Raw genomic sequence first — 20992 nt, forward strand, 5'->3', positions numbered from 1 at the left:
TAATCATAATAAAAACTACTCGACCCTAACCCTATTAAGTATTTATGGCAGTAGCGGAGCTATATGTGTGGGCTGGCCAGCCCAATAAAGCTCCATGCGAAAAGGAGCTTGACATGAGGAGCTTCAAGGCATGTTTTGGCAGTTGCCCATGCCAGGATTGGGTCGCGCCCCACCGTTTTCCTCTGCCTCCAGCCCGCTTTCTGTTATGCTCCAGCCTCCAAGCGAGGTTATTCCAAGCATCTCGTTCAGGGATTTACGAGAATTCTAAGCCAACACCGAAATCACTGGCGGCAGGCTGCGGGGTAAATGTATGAGAGTCTGGCATTTAATCGCTTCCATCTCCTCCACCTCTGCTGCTCCTGACTCTTGCTTTTTTGTTTCTTTTCTTAACTATTAGTGGAAAATTAAGAAGAAGCGGTGAATCAGATAGCAGTAGCACTTAATGTATAGGATTTTCTTGTAATGAATTTCAGTTTTCAAATTTGTCTAATTTATGAAGGATTTTTGTTTGGCGATCTAATCACACTTGAGAAGTGAGGAGATCAAAGCTTCGCCAAACATCCCTCGTTTGTTTATTTTTACATTAATATCTTTAAATATTTGGTTTGTTGTATACGTGAGTGCCCCTTAGGAATACTTGTCAGGCTCCGCGGATTTATGGTCAGATTTTGCTGAGCAGAACTAAGATCCGATCCGCATGGGGGAATGAAGAAAGCGTGCAGGGGGTTGAGATTTTTCTACTCATTGTCTGTTGCCTGGAGAGCTTTCTTCTCTTTCCTGGCCTGAATGCTTCTTCACAACTGCTAGTTTCCTCGTTGCCTGGGTCGCCTGCTGCCCAGACTCCATTCTCTGACGAGGTTCTCTCTCACTCTCTCTCTCCTCCTATGGTTTGGTTGGATAAAGGAGCTGCGTTAGCCTACTCTCTTTCTCTATGTTTTGGCCAGATACAAGGGCTGAAATGCATGCCCTAATCTCTCTCTCTCGTTCTCACTGTTTCAGCTAGAAAAGAGGCCTCCCTGTGTTTCGGCAGGAGAAGAGAGGCTAAAATGCTGCCCTAATCTCTCCATTTATCTCTATGTTTCGATTGGAGAAGAGAGGCTGAAATGCTGCCCTAATCTCTCCATTTATCTCTATGTTTCGATTGGAGAAGAGAGGCTGAAATGCTGCCCTAATCTCTCCATTTATCTATATGTTTCGATTGGAGAAGAGAGGCTGAAATGCTGCCCTAATCTCTCCATTTATCTCTATGTTTCGATTGGAGAAGAGAGGCTGAAATGCTGCCCTAATCTCTCCATTTATCTCTGTGTTTCGATTGGAGAAGAGAGGCTGAAATGCCGCCCTAATCTCTCCATTTATCTCTATGTTTCGATTGGACAAGAGAGGCTGAAATGCTGCCCTAATCTCTCCATTTATCTCTATGTTTCGATTGGAGAAGAGAGGCTGAAATGCTGCCCTAATCTCTCCATTTATCTCTATGTTTCGATTGGAGAAGAGAGGCTTTCTCTCACTTTCGCTCTAACCAAGTCGCTCTAACCAAGTAGGTATATCAGGAAAGAATTAAATATATGTTCTTTGACATGGAAAGAGTCGGCCTACGGACTGCTACACTGTGCACATGGATCTAAGATTCTCATGTGCAAATCCTTTGGGCACCAAGGAATCTCAAATCCTCCATATTTGAAAAACCTTGGATTTTGAATACGAGGATCTCAACTGTTTAGATCAGTTGGGGAGCACTAGAAAATTGCACACTGCAGCCAACTCATCACCATCGCTTCTATTCACACGATCTCCTTAAAAAAAATGGTAAATAGGAATGAAAACTTGAACATGAGTGCCTCCTGTGTTACTTTTTCTCACCATCGTTCGCAGTTTACAATGACGGTGTGATGGCATGCAACTCTGCATCATCGACATTTTCCATATATAAAACAAATGCATAGTGACCATAGGTACCATATATATAAAACAAATGCATAGTGACCATAGGTACCATATATAAAACAAATGCATAGTGACCATAGGTAGGGTGAACAACTGAGTCGACCAGCTCGTGCTTGACTTAGTCGACTTGTAAGTGAGTTTGAGCTGCATTGAAGGAGTCGAGCTCGAGTTCACTTGTAAGCGAGTTTGAGCTGCATTGAACGAGTCAAGCTCGAGTTCACGAGTTACTCGAGCTTGAGATTACGAATCGACTCGTTCAACTAATAGAGTTTACTCAACTGACTTGTAAGCGAGTTTGAGATGCATTGAACGAGTCAAGCTCGAGTTCACTTGTAAGCGAGTTTGAGCTGCATTGAACGAGTCAAGCTCGAGTTCATGAGTTACTCGAGCTTGAGATTAGGAATCGACTCGTTCAACTAATAGAGTTTACTCAACTGAAATCCAAATCTTTAAAATTTGATTAGACACAAATGTGATTAAAATATTAATTTTGAAAAACCGGTTGAGATGAAACTTTTTTTCAATTTAACTTTTAAGTTTGGGGTCTCTCCGACTGTCCGTCTCTCGAAACTTTTCCTTCTCGTCTCCGTCTGAAACTTGTTCCTCCATTGCAACCCTAACATTTACTCGTCCGCAGGCGGGCTGCCACCTCAGTCTTCAGCCTTCAACGTCAGCCGGCATCTCCGCTTCAGCCGTCTCCCTTCATCTTTCAGCCCATGGTTCCTGCCTGTGCTCTCCGCTTCAGCCTTCTCCCTTCAGCTTTCAGCCCAAGTTTCTGCCTGTGCCTGCAACAAAGAGGGCAAGATTATGAAGTTCTCTCTCTCTCTCGCTTTCTTTCTGCATTCTCTCTCTGGCTTTCTTTCTGCATTCTCTCTCTTGTTTTCATCGCGATTCCTGTTTTCGGTTCCTCCTGCAGACGCCTCTCCCTCTCCGTCTCCTCGGACACATCCGATCAAATTGGAACGCCTCTCCGTCGTTCGCATGAAGAACCAGACACGCTTGTTGCGCTCTGCTCATCTCTTTTGCAGTGTGCGTGAGGTGAGGTCTTCCTGTGCGTGGGGAGAGAAAACGACTGCTGCTCATTCAGTCCTTTGAGGTAGGCAACAGATTCCATTTCTTGATTTTCTTTCTCCTACGGTTTTACCCGAAGCAGCGTTCGATTCTTTTCCCCATCTCTCAGTTTCTGCTACGATGATGTGCTCTTGTTAATTGTTATTTATTCCAAATGTTGGTCATGTTGTGAAATATGGTTCATTTTTGTTGTTTGATGCTTGTATTAAACAGGAAACAGGAGCAGACATAGTTCTGCCGTGGGAGAGAAAACGACTGCTGCTTATTCAGTCCATTGAGGTAGGCATCAGATTCCATTTCTTGATTTTATTTCTCCTACGGATTTACCCAAAGCAGCGTTCGATTCTTTTCCCCATCTCTCAGTTTCTGCTGTTGCTCTGCTGGGTTTGCAGTTTCCACAAAAGCAGCGTTCTCTCAGTCTCTCTCGCTCCTTGTTCTGTATATTGCTCTTTCTGGTTTTTAGTTTGTCACGTTCTCATGCCGATGGGTTACATGTTCGTGCGGATCTGGACTGTGCACATTGTGTTGACATCTCTTAGAAGTACCTAGAGATGAGCCTGAATAAGTAGATAGCTTGAGAATTTTTTTGGCAGGGACTTCCTTAGTCCTTGACACTTTGGTTCTCTCATTGGCTAGCCATTCTACACTTACCTTGCCAACCTACATTTGACAATTAAGGTCTTTGAATCAGCAGATGGGAAATCAGTTGCTCAATTTAGAGCATATAACACCTCTGAGGAAGTGGATAAGCACCATCAGTACGGGACTTGAGAATATGAAAAATTAGTATTCAGTATCCAGTAAGCTATTGTAATTACTAAATAGGAGAATAGATTTACAGAGTAACACCAGTTTCTCTTCCATTTTAGAGTTTTCTTCATTTTTAGAGAACTCAGAAAATGTCTGCTAGAAATTGAAAAACAAAGACAACCAAAAGTCCCTCTCACTGGCTTCATAACGAAAGGTTGGTCTCATTGGTGTCTTAAGGCTTTATTGAGAGCCCTTAATTGGAGGCCGACAGTGAATTTCCAAAACCATATTCTGCTTGGCAGTGGACATTTCAGTTGCCCCAACATTCTGTTGTTTGTAAACAGTATTGGTTTAAGACTGTTGGGGATGGTTGGAGACGGGTTTGACAGCCCCAACACCACACTTCCACACTTTAACAATGTCTTTTCTGTTTCATACTCAACAACATATTTTGGCATACCATACTTTCACAATGTCGAGAACAATGTTCACATCAAAATGAACCATCCGAAACAGACTAAGACATGAAGAGTTTTTTTTTTCCATCCCTTATTCTGCTTCTAACCATGCTTTTCCCTCCTACATTTGTTAGACATAAAATCTATAAATATTGAGGCACAACTTACTGTATTGACAGGAATAGATGGGACTGGTTAGAATTCATGACTTGATTTGCACGAACGTTTTCTCTTTCTTCTTCATTTATTCTGCTTCCAACCCCTTCTTCAGACCCCCATGAATTCATGAATTCACTTCAAAATATTGTATATTTTTGCCTTTTTTCCAGTTGGGATTAGTGTTTTTTTTATATTTAATAATGAGAATCAGTGTTTTTTATTTCATATTCTCTTATATTGTAATATGTTTCTGTCAAATATCATGTTCAAATAGGAGAATAGCTTGAGCAGAAGGAAAAATTACTAGTTTGAAGAATGACAAATTTAGAAAGAAATATCATTGATAAGGGCAAGCAAGTATGTTGTGATTCAAGACAAAGCTCAGATGATGTCCCGATCAGAGTACATTCCTCTAATGAAACTCCTATGGATTTGCAAGACATCGAAAATGAAGAAGTTTCAATAGATGCTCATGAAGCACGTGTAAGTGGTGCAAAAGATCAAGAGCAAAGATTTCTATAATATGGAATGATTTTGCCGATGTTATTATAAATTGTATCAAAAAAGGAAAATGTAAGTATTGCAGTACACTTTTTATGATAAGTACAGGAGGATCTACATCATCAATGAGAAGGCACAAACGTTTGACACGTTTTGCTTACAAAAAACAAGTTAATTTAAATTTTAAATCTGGAAATATTTTAGATGTCACGAAGAAGCTTATGGAAATGGGTTCCAACATCGATGCTCAATCAATAAGAGAGATAATTGCAAAACTAGTGGCAACCGGAGAGCATGCTTTTTGTATAGTGGATGATTGTTGGTTTAGGTTTCTTATTAGGCTTGGTTTTTTTAATTGGGTGTAAGTTTCAAGAATGACAGTTAGGAGAGATGTCATTAAATTATATGAAGATGAAAAGAAGAAATTGAAAGAAGTCTTGAATGGTGTGATAAGGTTGCTTTGACTACAAATATGTGGACATCAAACCAACAATTTGGATATGTGACATTAACAACACATTTCATTGATAAAGAGTGAAATATGCAACAACATATCATCAATTTTACCGAAGTTGAGCCACCTCAATCTGGGTTAGTTTTAGCAAGTGTAATTGCTAAGCATCTTGCAGATTGGGAGATCAAAAAGAAAATAATGTCTATTACAATTGACAATGCTTCATCAAATGATGTTCTTGACAAAAAATTAAAAGAGAACATGGAGAAAGCGACATTAAATTGTATCATGGAGGTAAATTTTTTCATGTGCGATGTTGTGCACATATTTTGAATCTGATGGTACAAGATGAGTTGAGTGCCATTAAAGATGAAATCATTAACATTAGAGATGTAGTAAAGTATATCAAAGTTTCACCTTCAAGACTCCATGGTTTTGCAACTGCAGCTAGAGAATTGGAAATTTCAACGACAAAGAAGTTAGTGTTAGATGTACCAACTCGATGAAATTCAACATATTTTGTGTTGGAAACAACTCTTGCATATAAAGATGCTTTTGCAAGATATAGCATGGAAGACCCAGGCTTGGTATGGTTGCTTGGACCTGAAGATTGGGAAAAAATAGCAATGATATGTGTTTTTATAAAAGTTGATACTCACCATTTAACAATTTTCTCCAATGTCATTTATTTTGGTAGCTCCTTTATTGCATCTTTTGTCTTCCGGATGAAAAAGAGATATATAAAACTTTATTCATTCCTACACATTAACAAACAAATGAGCAAAATCCATAAAAGATCAGATATAGGAACATGAACTCAAATGCACTGTCATAAATTCATCCCAAAGGCCACGAGAAAGGTAAGTAGACGAGATGTAACGACAATGTTATTTGCACCATTGCTTTACCAAGTCACCTACAATTAAGAATGGAACACTATAAAGAAGAATAACTAAGAATGCAACAATATAAAGAAGAAAAACCAATAATTGATCATATAGTAGCTATTTCATTATTTCAACTTCTAACAACGAAGACGACAAAAAAAAAGACCCTAACAACACACATCCAATCATATCTACACATAATATAGATAGAAAGGAGATTTTCATGAGATGTTTTACAAGATTCTCAATAATAAACAAAGCCTGTGAAGACTTCTGCATTATCCCCACTTCATAGTGAATGTATTTAAATATTATGTCAACGTACAAATTTATAAAAAAAATATTAGAAACAGAAATATATCTAACTAAGGAAAATTAATTTCTTTCCTGCATACATATACATGGTATTGATTGAACCAATCGGTTCAACCCGCAAGTCTCCTACCAATATCCCTTATTAAAGTAACCTTATTTTAATTAAACGATAAAAAGATTAAGATGGTGAAAATTTGCTCTATACTAAATTACTTTCATTTTAACTTCAAGCACAAGTTACGAAACAATTGCACAAAGTAAATGCAATTTCAAAAAGTAACAAGATAAAATAGATAAAGACGAGAAATCTAAATCAAACCCAATTTAGAATGTAAAATTATGATTCTGCTTGTACTTCAAATAAAGACCGATTTCAAACTCTACAAATCCAAGTCAGTAAGAAACACAAACTAAAGGACCCAAGAGCAAAGCTTAGCAGACACAAAAATTCATTTGAGAGACCCAATCATAGGCAAACAAGACGTAACACAGAAAAAAGAAGCATAATTCCAAATGTGGGGACTCTCCCCGGGCAAGTGACTCACAACGGTATAACCCTCCTTGCCTACCACCCAGAGAGAGGAAGAGACCCCTCAGTTACCGAAAATCGGTGAGGTCTTCAATTTTCAGCATAGTCCAGCACCGGTGGGCAAGACCTCTCCTTCCCGCAGTTGAGGGAGCAAAACAGCATTAAGCGAGAGAGAGAGAGAGGGAGAATGAGATCTCGACTTCTTCTTGTATAAAACACCCTAGGGGTGAACAACAAGTCAAGCTACTCGAGCTCAACTTGAAAGCTAGTTCAAGTTGTATCATGTGTTGAACGAGTCGAGCTCGGGTTCAACTAATCGAGTCGAGTTCGAGTTCACTCAACTGGAACCGTTAAAGCTCAACTCGGCTCGAATGTGATTAAAATACCGGTTCAAAAGCGTCTTAGGCGAAAGCAATGAGCAGAGCGCAACAAGCGTATCTGGTTCTTCGTGCGAACGATGGAGAGGCGTTCCAATTTGATCGGATGTGTCCGAGGAGACGGAGAGGAAGAGGCGTTTGCAAGAGGAACCGAAAACAGGAATCCCAATAAAAACGAGAGAGAGAGAGAGAGAGAGAACTTCATAAACTTGCCCTCTTTGCTGCAAGCATAGGCAGAAACTTGGGCTGAAAGCTGAAGGGAGAAGGTTGAAGCGGAGAGCAAAGGCAAGAACCTTGTGCTGAAAGATGAAGGGAGAAGGCTGAAGCGGAGCTGCCGGCTGACCTTGAAGGCTGAAGGCTAAAGTGGCCCGCCGCCGCAGACGAGTAAAGGTTAGGGTTGCAATGGAGGAACAAGTTTCAGACGGAGAAGAGAAGGAGAAGTTTCGAGAGACAGAGGGAGGGAGAACAAAAAGGAAACCTAAAACTTGAAAGTCAAATATGAAAAAGAGTTTTTCGCTTTAGACGCTTTTGAACCGATTTTTGAAAACCAGGATTTTAATCACATTCGAGCCGACTCGAGCTTTAACGGTTCCAGTTGAATGAACTCGAACTCGACTCGATTAGTTGAACGAGTCGACTCGTGAACTCGAGCTCGACTCGTTCAAAACATGATGCAGTTGGAACTCACTTACGAGTCAAGCTCAAGTAGCTCGACTCGTTGTTCACCCCTAGGGTATTTTATACAGGAAAAAGTCGAGATCTTGTTCTCCCTCTTTCTCTCTCACCCAATGTTGTTCTGCTCCCTTAACTGCGGGAAGAAGAGGTCTTGCCCGCTGACACTGGACTACGCTGAAAGTTGAAGACCTCATCGATTTTCGGTAGCTGAGATGTCTTTTCCTCTCTCTGGGCAATAGTCTGGGGGGGTTATACCGTTGTGAGTCACTTGCTTAGGGAGAGTTCCCATATTTGGAATTATGTCTCTTTTTTTTCTACGTTATGTCTTGTTTGATGTCTTTTCCTCTCTCTGGGCGATAGGCAAGGGGGGTTATACCGTTGTGAGTCACTTGCTCAGGGAGAGTTCCCATATTTGGAATTATGTCTCTCTTTTTTTCTACGTTACGTCTTGTTTGCCTATGATTGGGTTTGTTAGATGAATTTTTGTGTCTGCTAAGCTTTCTTTTGGGTCCTTTAGTTCGTGTTTCTTGTTGACTTGGATTTGTAGAGTTTAAAATCGGTTTTTGTTTGACGTACGAACGGAATCATAATTTTACATTTTAAATTGTGTTTGATTTAGATTTCCTGTCTATCTATTTTATCTTGTTACTTTCTGAAACTGCATCTACTTTGTGCAATTGTTTCGTAACTTCTGATTGAAGTTAAAATGCAAGTAATTTAGTATAAAGCAAACTTTCACTATCTTGATCTTTTTATCGTTTACTTAAAATAAGGTTACTTTAATAAGGATACTGGTATGAGACTTGCGGGCTGAACCAGTTGGTTCAAACTTCAATCAATACTATGTATATTTATGCAGGAAAGAAATTGATTTTCCTTGGTTAGATATATTTCTGTTTCTAATATTTTTTTTATAAATTTAAACGTTGACACAATATTTTAGATACATTCACTATGAAGTGGGGATAATACTTGAGTCTTCACAGGCTTTGTGTTTATTATTGCGATATTGTAAAACATCTCATGGAAATCTCCTTTCTATCTATATTATGTGTGGATATGATTGGATGTGTGTTGTTACGGTCTTTTTTTTTGTTGCCTTCGTTGTTAGGGGTATCATACATGAAAATGTCCTAGATAATACAACTTTATGTCCAGTTGCAAATTGCGATGTTTAATTGGTGATGCCCATGCTAGTTTAATCTCCTGATGCGACGTTACAACTTTGAAACTTATAATGTTACAACTTTATAAACAGACACCATCTGAAATTAATCAGATACGGACATTACAACTTTTAGTTTTTCATTTGCTTGCTTGCAGATGTCTAATAATGTGGGCAGCTCTAAGGAGGAGACATCCAGAAGTACTGATGTAACGTCTTTGGCTAAAGATGCTGAAGATAGTCGGTATGCTATTTTTAAGAAGTTACTGGAGCAGGCATCCATCTATGGAATAGCTGCCGGATACTGTCTTTCTGCCTCACTTTTATCAATAATCAACAAATGGGCCGTAATGAAATTTCCATATCCTGGAGCTTTGACTGCCTTGCAATACTTCACAAGTGCACTTGGTGTCTTGGTGTGCGGATGGTTAAAAGTGATTGAGCATGACCCACTGAACCTATACACCATGTGGAAGTTCTTACCTGCTGCCATGATATTCTATGCATCCCTTTTCACAAACAGTGAGCTTCTGCTACATGCCAATGTTGATACATTTATAGTTTTCCGTTCAGCTGTCCCCATATTTGTGGCCATTGGAGAAGCTGTCTATTTGAAGCAGCCATGGCCTTCGCTGAAAACCTGGTTGTCTCTTGCTACTATTTTTGGTGGAAGTGTGATCTATGTTCTTACAGATTACCAATTTACGGTGACTGCTTATACATGGGCATTGGCCTATCTTGTGAGCATGACGATAGATTTCGTTTACATAAAGCATGTAGTTATGACAATCGGACTGAACATATGGGGTTTGGTTCTGTACAACAACCTGGAAGCGTTGCTTCTATTCCCTTTTGAATTTCTTATTATGGGGGAGTTGAAGAAGATAAAGCATGACGTTGCAGATGAATCAAGTTGGCATTCCTTCAGTGTGATTTTACCAGTGGGTTTGTCCTGTCTATTTGGGCTTTCCATCTCCTTTTTTGGGTTCTCATGTCGGAGGACCATCTCAGCTACCGGGTTTACTGTTCTTGGTATTGTGAACAAGCTTCTCACAGTGGTAATAAATTTAGTTGTTTGGGATAAGCATTCAACGTTGATTGGGACAATTGGCCTTTTGATATGCATGTTGGGTGGAATTTTGTACCAGCAATCAACTACAAAGCCTGCTCCTCCGAAAGTGCAAGTTGAAGTTGATGATGAAGAAGCAAAGCTGCTCCTGGAAATGCCAAACCAAGAAACTAGTGCTCCTGCAAAACCAATGAATGAGCAGGAAAGTGCTGCTACAGAAAAGTCTGGGAGGACCTCATGATTTTGTAATTTGCCTTTTTGGAGCTAATGCCAAACTCGAGATATCATTTCATTCTTAATTGTAATTCTTACATATTAAGGAGAACACTTGCTCTTGAAATGGTCTGTATTTCCTTCGCTTTTAGTCACTACAGTTCGTCCTCCCTGCGAGATGGCTTCACTTCCCATTTTTCTTTTGGTATACAAGTACTTGCTACCATTTTCCGACCAAATACTAAAATGGAAAGAAAAAAATTCTAAAAAAACCTAGTGATGTTATTTTCTCCTGATGAATTGCAGATGAAGATGAAAAATTGCTACATATAACTTCATGGCTAGGTTGAGAAACTGATTCTCAAATACCGAGAAGCATCAGAGTTATTTAAGATGGGTTTCCATTTCCATCAACAAGTCAGTTATTTAAGATGGCCTTACCTGAATTCCAACCGGTAATCTAGTCCAGTTTTTCTCTTGGATGTCTAGAATCAGAGGAACGGGACAAAGTGGAAGTAAGCATTGATATCTTAGTGAGTGGGAGACAAATTGTGGAAAAGGGGGAAGTGGGACACAACTACGGGATTGAACCAAGTAGCATTCTTTCAATATAAATATATATATATTGCCTTCTGTACAAATTTTCAGTGAATAATTAGTTCGTATGTTAGTTGATAACCAACATAAAATAAGGGCATATATAAATTACACTATTAATGAAATACGGCATGGGTAATAATAGACATATTAGAATTATGCCAAATTTAACTTCGAAAGATTAATTGCTCATGTTTATTATATACTCTCTTCACTGTATTGTAACTTAATATGAATTTTAATAAAATAAACTACATTTGAAATGTCACCTCAATCCCAACATGTCATTTTTTTTTGTTCTTAACTTAAGATAAATATTTATCTGCAGTGATTTTATTGAGAATTTTATGTATCAGAAATTTAACAGGGCTCAATAAAAATGCTATGTATCAAGTTGGTTCAAGCTAAATATCATGACATGATGCAAAACGTACAAGTATTGAAAGTTTTTCATTTATAGTCTTAGTTTTTTTATGTATATATAATTTTAAAAGATTACTTATCGACATTTTTCCAAAGTTTATCTTTGTTGTAAAATCATGTGACGTACTTCCGTCAAGTTTTTCTTAAAATAAGATCGTTCGAGAACAACTTATAACGTTACGAATAAAAAGTTAGTAACATTTTCATTTTGGTAACAACAAATGCAACTTTTCTTTTTGTCCAAACTTTTAAAGACGAACTTATTTTGTAGAGATTATATACACTTCATTTAAAATTTCACATTCAAAACTTATTCTATGCCAAAGGTAAAATAATAATTATGCAATAGTTATAGAATACTTTAAAGTTTTTACTTACGCATTATTAACATTATATTTATAGAAGAATGTTTCAAAAAAATTGAACTTAAGTTTGTCCAAACTTTAAAAGACGAACTTATTTTCGTAGAGATCAAATATACTTTACTTAAAAGTTAACATTCAAAATTTATTCTATGCCAGAGGTAAAATAATAATTATGTAATAGTTATAGAATACTTTTAAGTTTTACTTACGCATTATTAACAACATTAAAAAATTGATCTTATGTTAATTAGATTTCTTTTCTGAAAAAGCGTCTCATAATTTAGTCTATAACATTGTCATGCAACAGCCAACAGGCACCGTATATTTCATGTCGAAAGGATCGAATAATTTGGAGGCCGTTCATCGAGTGTCACAAAAAGGTGCTTTTGAAGAGAAAACTTATGACCACGGAGCACAACGTGGCTCCGCCACTAAACTGTTTGCCACGATCACTCTGTCCCAAGTTCGAAGCCTACACGTTCCACAAGAAGGAAGCAGCAGGTCGGTTCTTCTTTCTCATTTCCTTTTTGTTACTTGGTTTCCTTGGAAGAACAGCGATGCTTTTCGATTGGTTCAGTTGCCGCACGAAATCGTGATCAAGATTTGTGAGACTTGGGTTAGGATTGTGCTGGAATACTCGGATTTGTTTTTCTCCTTGGGAATTTGATTGTTCTTGCTGGTAGAACTACCGAAATAACTTTGGGAATGACCTAAATGTGCTAGGATTCTTCGGGGTTATTGGCGTGATTCTTTCGTAGTCATGCAACGGGTTGTTGCTTGGTTCCGCTTTGACGAGACTGAACGAGCGTTTTATTGGAGAAATCGAGAGTTGAACTGAAAAAGTTCCACTACATACGCTGCCGGCGAGATAATCTTTTCCATGGAGTTGTCCTGTAAGATCTTAATCTCCCTTCGATGGGAAAGGTTCATGGACACCGGAGCTTTGTCGTGAGAGTTTGTGCCGAGGGGATCGTATTAGGTATTGGACTAGTTATCTATAAAATCAGTTTCGTGATTTTTTGGGTTGAATAGTCGACTTTTGGCCTTGTCCCATGCACAAGACATGTAAGCAGTGGCATGGGAAATCCTTGACCCCTTCGTCCATCCTTTTTCATGAAAACCAGCATTGGAGGTTTGTTATTTCATCATTACCGTTTCTAAACCCAATATCTGTCGTCATAATAATCATGGCTCTTGGCATTTTTTTGTCCCACTTTTCTCATTTCCTTTTTCTTACTGCATTGTCATCGTTAATTATCTCGTGCATTGTATTCATCACGGTATAATTATGTTCAGGTCATGGAATTGAGGAGAGGTGAGTCCTATTTCTGGCAGCTCCATGTTCCCTAGTTGTTATTAGTCATGTTCATCAACAAAAGCCTGTGGTCATAATCAAACTTTTCCCTTATGTGACAATTCATCTTTTTCCTGCTTTCCTGCCACCTCCTGCCTGTAGGTTGTATGGTCCAATTACTGGACTTGTTGAATGGCATCATATCTACCTGTTAGTCTGAAGAGGAAGTGCATCTCTCTTGATTTATAATTGAAGAGTTCTGTTTCCTTCCAATTTTTGGCATAGCTGGAAAAACAGCTTCATCAGCTCAGGCACATAAATGGGATTGATCAAGTTGACCGCTTAACTGTGGGTGCCACCAAGTAGCAACGTGGTGTTCTAATCAAATACTCACAGGGGCAGTTGAAACCTTAAGAACATAAATAAACTACTTGTGCGTGTCAATGTGTGGAAGGTCTGGCACTTCAATGTGCAAGTGCTGTGCTAAACGTGTCATGGATATGAATTTGTTTATGTCCTTGCAGGAGAGGTCCCTGATTTTCACACGTACTGTTATCAGCGATTCAGCATATATATATATATATATATATATATATATATATATATATATATATATATATATATATATATATATGCGTGCCAAGAGGATGTTTTGTTACAAGAAAGAAACACCATATTCATAGGGCACTGTATTCTACAGTTCTATTCCACCAAATATACTTTTGGTGGCACTAAGGAGTTGTTTGGCTAATGGAATGGTAACATACCATTTCATGAACCTGTTCCATAAACCTGCCCAAGAACTGAGCCAAGTTTTATGCTACTATATCATTAACCAAACAACCTCTAAGGAGTAGTAACACTCAGTGTCCAATAAAATGGGGCAAATTCATAGGACACCTTACAAGCATTTCATAAATCTTTTCTATTTTATGGATCAGATTCAAGAGACAGTAACAATGTCTTATTATTGGAACACTCTATGAATTCATAAATCCACCCCAAAGATTAGAGCATCCTATGGGACATTATAACTAAGTGTTTTATAAATCTGCTCAATTTTTTGGGACAGAATTTTGCAACACTCACAATATTATAGCTACCGAAAGGCCCCTTAGGGGCAGTTTAGGAATTATTGTTCCATGCATATGCTTCAAACTAGGGCAGATTCATGAAACACTTTTCGTGGTATTCAATGAATCTTACCAATTTTTGAGTTAGATGCATACGACAATAACATAATGTTACTATTCCCAAACAGCCCCTAAGAATCTAAGAGGCCATACGATATATTTGTTCTCATACATTTAGTGGTGGATTCACTATCTCACGTTTGTAATGGACTTAACTACAAAATGAACATGGGCATTCATTCTACTCACATTATACCAAGTTTCAAACACCCTAGAAGGGAAATCTTGTCCAAACATTTAGATCCAAGATCCCGTTGGGTATCACATCCAAGCCCCTCACTTCTAAATTATGGTCTTCATCCGGCAACTATATGTGTACATAAAATGTTTTAGTATGTTACATGGTATTAATAGTAGATCCCACAATAAAGTATCATTCTTTTATGTTTCTTGGTTTTGGAGAGAGATTCTTGTACATCAAGGCTAATGATCACTTTCTAGTCCAAAATGAATCAAACACATACTTTATTATTTAGTATACGAAAATAAACATGGTAGTTCCCATTCCACAATAAAGTAAGTTATTTATGTATCATAATTTATTAAGTTCATACTTCACGAATTCTTAAGAGAGAATGAAACAGACACTTGACCATACAAATGGGAGATGCTGCCTTCAACTGTGGATCTCAAAGTGTTATCTTAATGTGACAATTTGGTCAATAGAGATCTCATAAATCAAACCAACCAATGCTTCCAACAAGAGCATAGCCACTTAACGCAAAAATCTGATTCCCCTCCATCAAACTTACGACTTAAGGTTAGATGTCCTTTGGCTATCTAATTCCAAATGGTCTCAAACCAATTATTCCAATTCGTCTTATTGAAAAAGTATTAGAAAATAATTTGAAGTTTGAGAACCTTTTTTATCCATTATACAATTCGGGTGTATATATCCAAATCTAAAATTCAATAAGGATTTGACTTGATTATATGTTTGCGAAAGTGGGGTCTTATCCCTATTGGATCTGTATTCAATTTCATAAAGAAAAAAGGAAATCAAAGTCTGAAGCTAGATTCCAGTTCAGATCAAATTGTACCAACTACGGTAAAAGGTAGATCTGACCCGAGCCCGAACCATTTACAGCCGTGGATGGCAGGGCGATGGACCTTAGTGGTGGAGCCTGAAAGTTTTAACTGAAAGGCACTGATCAATCTTATTGTTGTAATTGATTGAGTGCGTGTAAAGCTATATGGCATTGGCCTGGGTCTGGTGTGGGCACCACATGTGTCTAGGCCATGAGTCCAATACATAATAAATAAAAATTTTACAAAGGTTTACAGAAGCTGAGGTGGGCAGTTGCCCACACCAGCCCCCATGGTAGCTCCGCTATTGGCAACGGTCCTGACAAAAGTGGGCATCCAGGGCAGGCTCTTCAGACGCTACCAAGACTATTTTGTCCTAAGAAAATTGTGCCCAATCTAAAACATAATTAAAGGCAAATTTTAGAATTTTAACCATCTTGCAACAAATAGCATCTAGCAAGATTGAATTCTTATCTATATAAGACCTACAGCACATGGCTCTGTGTTTCTGTGTTAATATAGAATGATAGATTGGTACAATTATATCCAGTGTTACTGAATTGGCTGGTTCTAATCAAATTGGTGGCAAATTTTTTTTATTCAATGGCCGATTCAAAAGTGCCAATATTTAAATTTAATATTTTTTTTATGTTTTTCATACTTATTTTTATATTTTATGAAAAAAAAAACCTATTCAGAACTGATTGAGCTGAGTGATGAATCAGCAGAGCTTCCCGATTCGATGTTCAATAAACGATTTTTAAAGCACTGTGTATATCCTTTCCATTAAGCAACGATTTCCCTTCTCTCTCAAAATAGTCCTTACTTGATAAAGATATCCAAAAATACTCCTTCTTTTTGTTGTCTTTCAAATCCATGCTCCTTTTTTTTTTCTTTTACCGTAGCAGTCAATCCACCTTAAAACAGCAGAAAAAAGTTTGTCAAGTTTGTCTGAAAAGGTTTTTTATCTTTTCAAAGGATGGGTCCGAATAAAACACAATGGACAATTATGAAGATTTCCAAAAATTAATGAACTTTCAGATTTGGGTAATGTTTCATTTTGAGGCATGGAAGAGAGAAAAGGAATGGTGTTTGGTTAAGGCATGAGAAAGTATTGTTATATCTTGTAATAGTAACTCAAAGCAAGAGGTTGTTTGTAAAAGTGGCCCAGAGGTTCTCCTCTCATTCCTTGGGATCCTGGACTAGGTCCCCATGGAGTAGTATGGCATAAGGCTGGGCACCGGGCCGAGCCGTTGGAGGGTATTCGGTACCCAGTTCGACTCGAGCAAAAAAAAGGGCATCGGGCCAGCCCTATATTTTTTCAATATTTATTTTATTAATTTTTATACATAAATATAATAGTTTATTATGATTAATTATATTTATATATTATTTGTTTATTAAAAATGTATTTTTTATTAATTGGGTCATACTCAAAGTTTTGGGGTGTCAGTCCGACCCGATGCCCAGGCTTAATATGACATACTTGACAACCAAAGTGATCCCACCAATTACATCCCATAAAAGTATCACCCATAGGAATCAATGTCATATGTCTTTTATGTTAGTATGCCTTAATCTGATATGTCTTTTATGTTAGTATGCCTTAAGCAGGAAAAGAAAATGTTGATGAACTCTCAAAAGGAAAAAATGGTGAGACTGACTTCGGAAATATGCCCAACAAAAGGGACCACTACGGAAGATCGTTTTCTTGAATAAATACGTCATGTTGGTTACAACAAAGCATACCGGCCATTTGGTGTCACTCTATTCCAGCTTGTTCACCAACCAAGGCGTTGCATTACTTATCTTCATTATGCAACACGAAACTCTTGTACACCTCTCACTCAAGAACAGAAAGAGTCAAGAAGGTTGGTAGATTCAACCTCATACAAGCTGAGATCCCAAGGTCCTGATAGAGTTTATGATTCAAAGTTTCATATAAAAGCCTGATTCAGATCTTATTTCTCCTGAGACTTCAACATTTCTTATGTGTATTAGTTTGAGTCACCTGACATGCAGGATGCAGTGTGGGTTCAGCCCATGGTTCATGGTTCCGACACCGGGTGCGAGCCTACCAAGGAAGAACCCAGCCCTCTGGTTGCGAATTGGTCCGAGTCCAAAGACCAAGAACAGGTGAGGCTTCTCATGGACGAAACGGAGGAGGCGAGGCCGGAGATCCTGAGATGCAATTTCCGGCAAAGGCAGTCCCGGCGCGGCGCATTCCTCTACAGCTACCAGTTCACTTCGAGGCCGGAAAGTTGCAAGGAGAGGCTGCTGAGGTCACTTGAGGGGCTTCGAGGGTCCATGAAGGCGCTGCTGGTTGAGTTTCAGAGGGAAGTGTCTGTGAGAAGGCTCAGGGTTAGGTTTCTTCATCTCAAGCTCATGGCTTCCTCACTGGTTCAAGCTCAGTGTTGCTTTGCAGCTAAGGTTGGGCAGAAGCACCTCAAGACTGTGACTTGATATTGGTTGTTATGGTGAAGAATGAGATATGATTCAGAGATTGGCAGTTTTATGATCTTGGTTTTTCCAGTTTTTTTCACAAGGTTTCGCTGCTCGGGTCGAGTACGTGCTCGGGTACTTTTTCTCTTCTTATAGAAATAGAACAGGATCATGTGTTTCAAAGGATTCCACTACTTGCTTGGAACTCCCCTCGTTTAATTTTTTGCCTGTTGAAATTCTTAATTTGTTCAGTTGCTGAAGAGATCTTCCAATTCTACAGCTTGCACCCAAATATTGCATGTTTTTTCTTCAATCGAGTAGGCATAGTTAATGAAGGAAGAGATTAGAAGCATTGCAATTGCAAAAAAGAAAAAATAAAAATTTGTGTAGTTAAACCTCAATAAATAAGTTTTTGATTTTTTCAAAAATTTAACACCCATTTTACTTGTAAATCTAACAAATCCAAGCTGGTCTGTTATAAGCAGAATTAGGTATGTTCTCCGAATCAAAGTTATCTTTTGTTGTATTCTTATAAAATGTTATATATATATATAGTTTGTGTGGTTCAGATGTTGCCAGATAATTAAAAATTCAAAATTTTTTAAAAAATGATACAATCATTAACAAAGTTGGCTACAATTTATAGTAGTTTTTAGGATAATTTTTTTTTATTTTAGTCATCTCACAACATTGACACATGGCAGTGTCAACTTTATATATATATATATATATATATATATATAGTAATATTCATTCCAATGTGACACTTGCAATAGACTCCCTACACTTTTATTAGAAAAATAATAACGAATAGTCTCACCTATTTATCTAAGAACAAAAAACAATAGAGTACAACAGGGAGCCCCAGATCTAGAAACCTTCTTATATCTTGTGAAAATAACGCCATTCTCTACAAGCAGGGGCGGAGGGAGGGGGGGCTTGCCTAGACTGTGGCCCCGTCCAAGTTAATTGAAAAAAAAATTACATCAAAAAAATTAAAAAAATTTAATTGCATAGTATATTTTTTGGATTCGGCTTTAGTTCGGATTTATTCGGATAAGTTTGTTGGACCGTTTGGTCTGCTCGTGAAAAAAATCCTCGCTCCACCCCTGTCTACAAAAGTTAAGTGGAATATATATCTACTCAAGGCTCTCAACGTGTTACATATTATAGTTCAACACAGTGTAGAATATCTCCAAAGCCATTACCCATACTGTCTCTTATAACTCTTCTCTTCTCAGCCAACTTTTCCGTTGTTTGAATAAAATGGAACCATACCTTGGAACAATTATCGCAGCAATCTTTTGTATAAAATCAAATGTCTAAATCATAATTTTTCGTCGAAAATTTGTGGTATTGAAAAGTTATACCCGTTCATGACAAATTTTTTAGGTCTTGTATGAAAATGTTTTCACATTTTGATTTCCTTCCCTTATCCATCAAACTAAGAAATAACTTTTCAATAAACATTTTTCAACCCCATCAAACACACAACAAAATTGGACTAGGCACCAACTTTCCCATTCAATTTGTCATGGAAAGATATTTCTAAAAATTTCCTTCCATTCTCACCTTTCCAAACCATCAAACGTGACCTAAGGAAATCCATCTGCATTCTTCGATTTTATCGAATCAATCCACATATTTGCAAACATTTTCTGTTAATTTCCCTTCAAATAAAATGAAACTTGTACCTAAGAAAGGGATTAGAGAAAATGATCAGGATAATTATCAAACGCAAGTATCTCAACCAAAACATGGTGTGGATGAATAGGCAACTACCTACAAGGATGAACTTTGAAATATCATTAATACCGATAAGAAGATGTTTAAGTTTATGAGTATACATGTTGAGGTCCAATTAGCATCCTAGATCCATTGATCTTATGCAACATGACTTCTTGACGTGATAAACAACCTATATCAAAATCCAATGAATATTGGATCAGATCTAAGATCCATAACTTACTATTTTACATCTGGGTGTACATTAAAGACCTACTACTCAACTGAAGACCGAAGCCCCCACCCAATCCGTCGCTTCTTAGGGTATAGGGTTTGCTTCTGGTGCCCCAGGTATGACCCCCGACGCAGTTCATGTTGCACATCAGTGACCCTTTTTTGTAGCAAAAGGAATTGACACTGGGCATTCAGAACAGAGATTGCTATTAACCCCTGCCTCATCTGTTGTGCGACCCCCTCGGAAGCCAGTTTACTATTTTGCATCACTGAACGTCATTATCTAAAATCAAATAACAAATTGGGGTCTGATTTTCTACCCATTGGTTTCAATATCTAAGGATCTTGGGATCATGTGATATTAGATCTCTAAAGTAGACATTAAATAATACATCAACAAATGGGTTTTCCTTGAGGAAATTATTATTCTTCTTTTTTTTTTTTTTTACAAAAGACCAAACTGCTCGCTCCATTGTTCTCAATTAGATGGCAGAGTATGCAATTGGATGGGCATAAGAAATGTTGTATTAATAAATAGATTTACCTAATTTCAAAGTTAAAATAGTAATCAGGTTGCAAAAGCAAGCAACAATATATTCGTGGATTTATTATCTCTGTGAAAATTTAGATCAGAGATCTAATTGTCACAATGAAATGTTGTAATTTTTTGTGCTTCCTCTTTGTCTAACACCAAATGGATTTTAAAATAAAACATTCAAAGCAGATATTAGGTTGTTTAAGAACTCAGTAAGGTAAAACAAATTAAATTGTAAATAAAATAAAGTGTGTTTAGTGAATAATAAATAAATTCCAAGACATCCTCGATTTCCGCATATAAAAGTCATTTGTTATTCAATGATGATGGCTACATTGAATCATACATGATATTGAAATAAATTTTACTATGTCCTAAAACTGACGAGAATATCATCTTACGAGCCAAAGCTCCCCTTCCTTTCTTTTTCTCATGCTTACAGGGTCCAAAGCTGCGTTACTGCCTCAGAGAGCATTGATACGTCACCTATTTGCAGCACACAAGGCGGAACCTTGGCTCAAACCAGCAATTGATCATCTACGGGGCCCCTGATCCAATGCACCAACGGTCCTCAAAGCAGTGTATTATTAC

General features: G+C 37.8%; 1 protein-coding gene across 1 annotated transcript; it reads left to right on the plus strand.

The window, feature by feature from the left end:
* The first annotated feature begins 699 nt into the window (after positions 1-699).
* On the plus strand, positions 700-10694 carry LOC116248367 (GDP-mannose transporter GONST3). Its single transcript, XM_031621119.2, has 5 exons — positions 700-857; positions 2582-2756; positions 2861-3040; positions 3229-3294; positions 9444-10694. Exon 5 carries the CDS (start codon positions 9444-9446, stop codon positions 10593-10595), a length of 1152 nt encoding a protein of 383 aa, XP_031476979.1. The 5' UTR covers positions 700-857; positions 2582-2756; positions 2861-3040; positions 3229-3294; the 3' UTR covers positions 10596-10694.
* The last annotated feature ends 10298 nt before the right edge of the window (positions 10695-20992 follow it).

This window comes from Nymphaea colorata, chromosome 2, assembly GCF_008831285.2.
Source record: "Nymphaea colorata isolate Beijing-Zhang1983 chromosome 2, ASM883128v2, whole genome shotgun sequence".
Taxonomy (NCBI): Eukaryota; Viridiplantae; Streptophyta; class Magnoliopsida; order Nymphaeales; family Nymphaeaceae; genus Nymphaea; species Nymphaea colorata.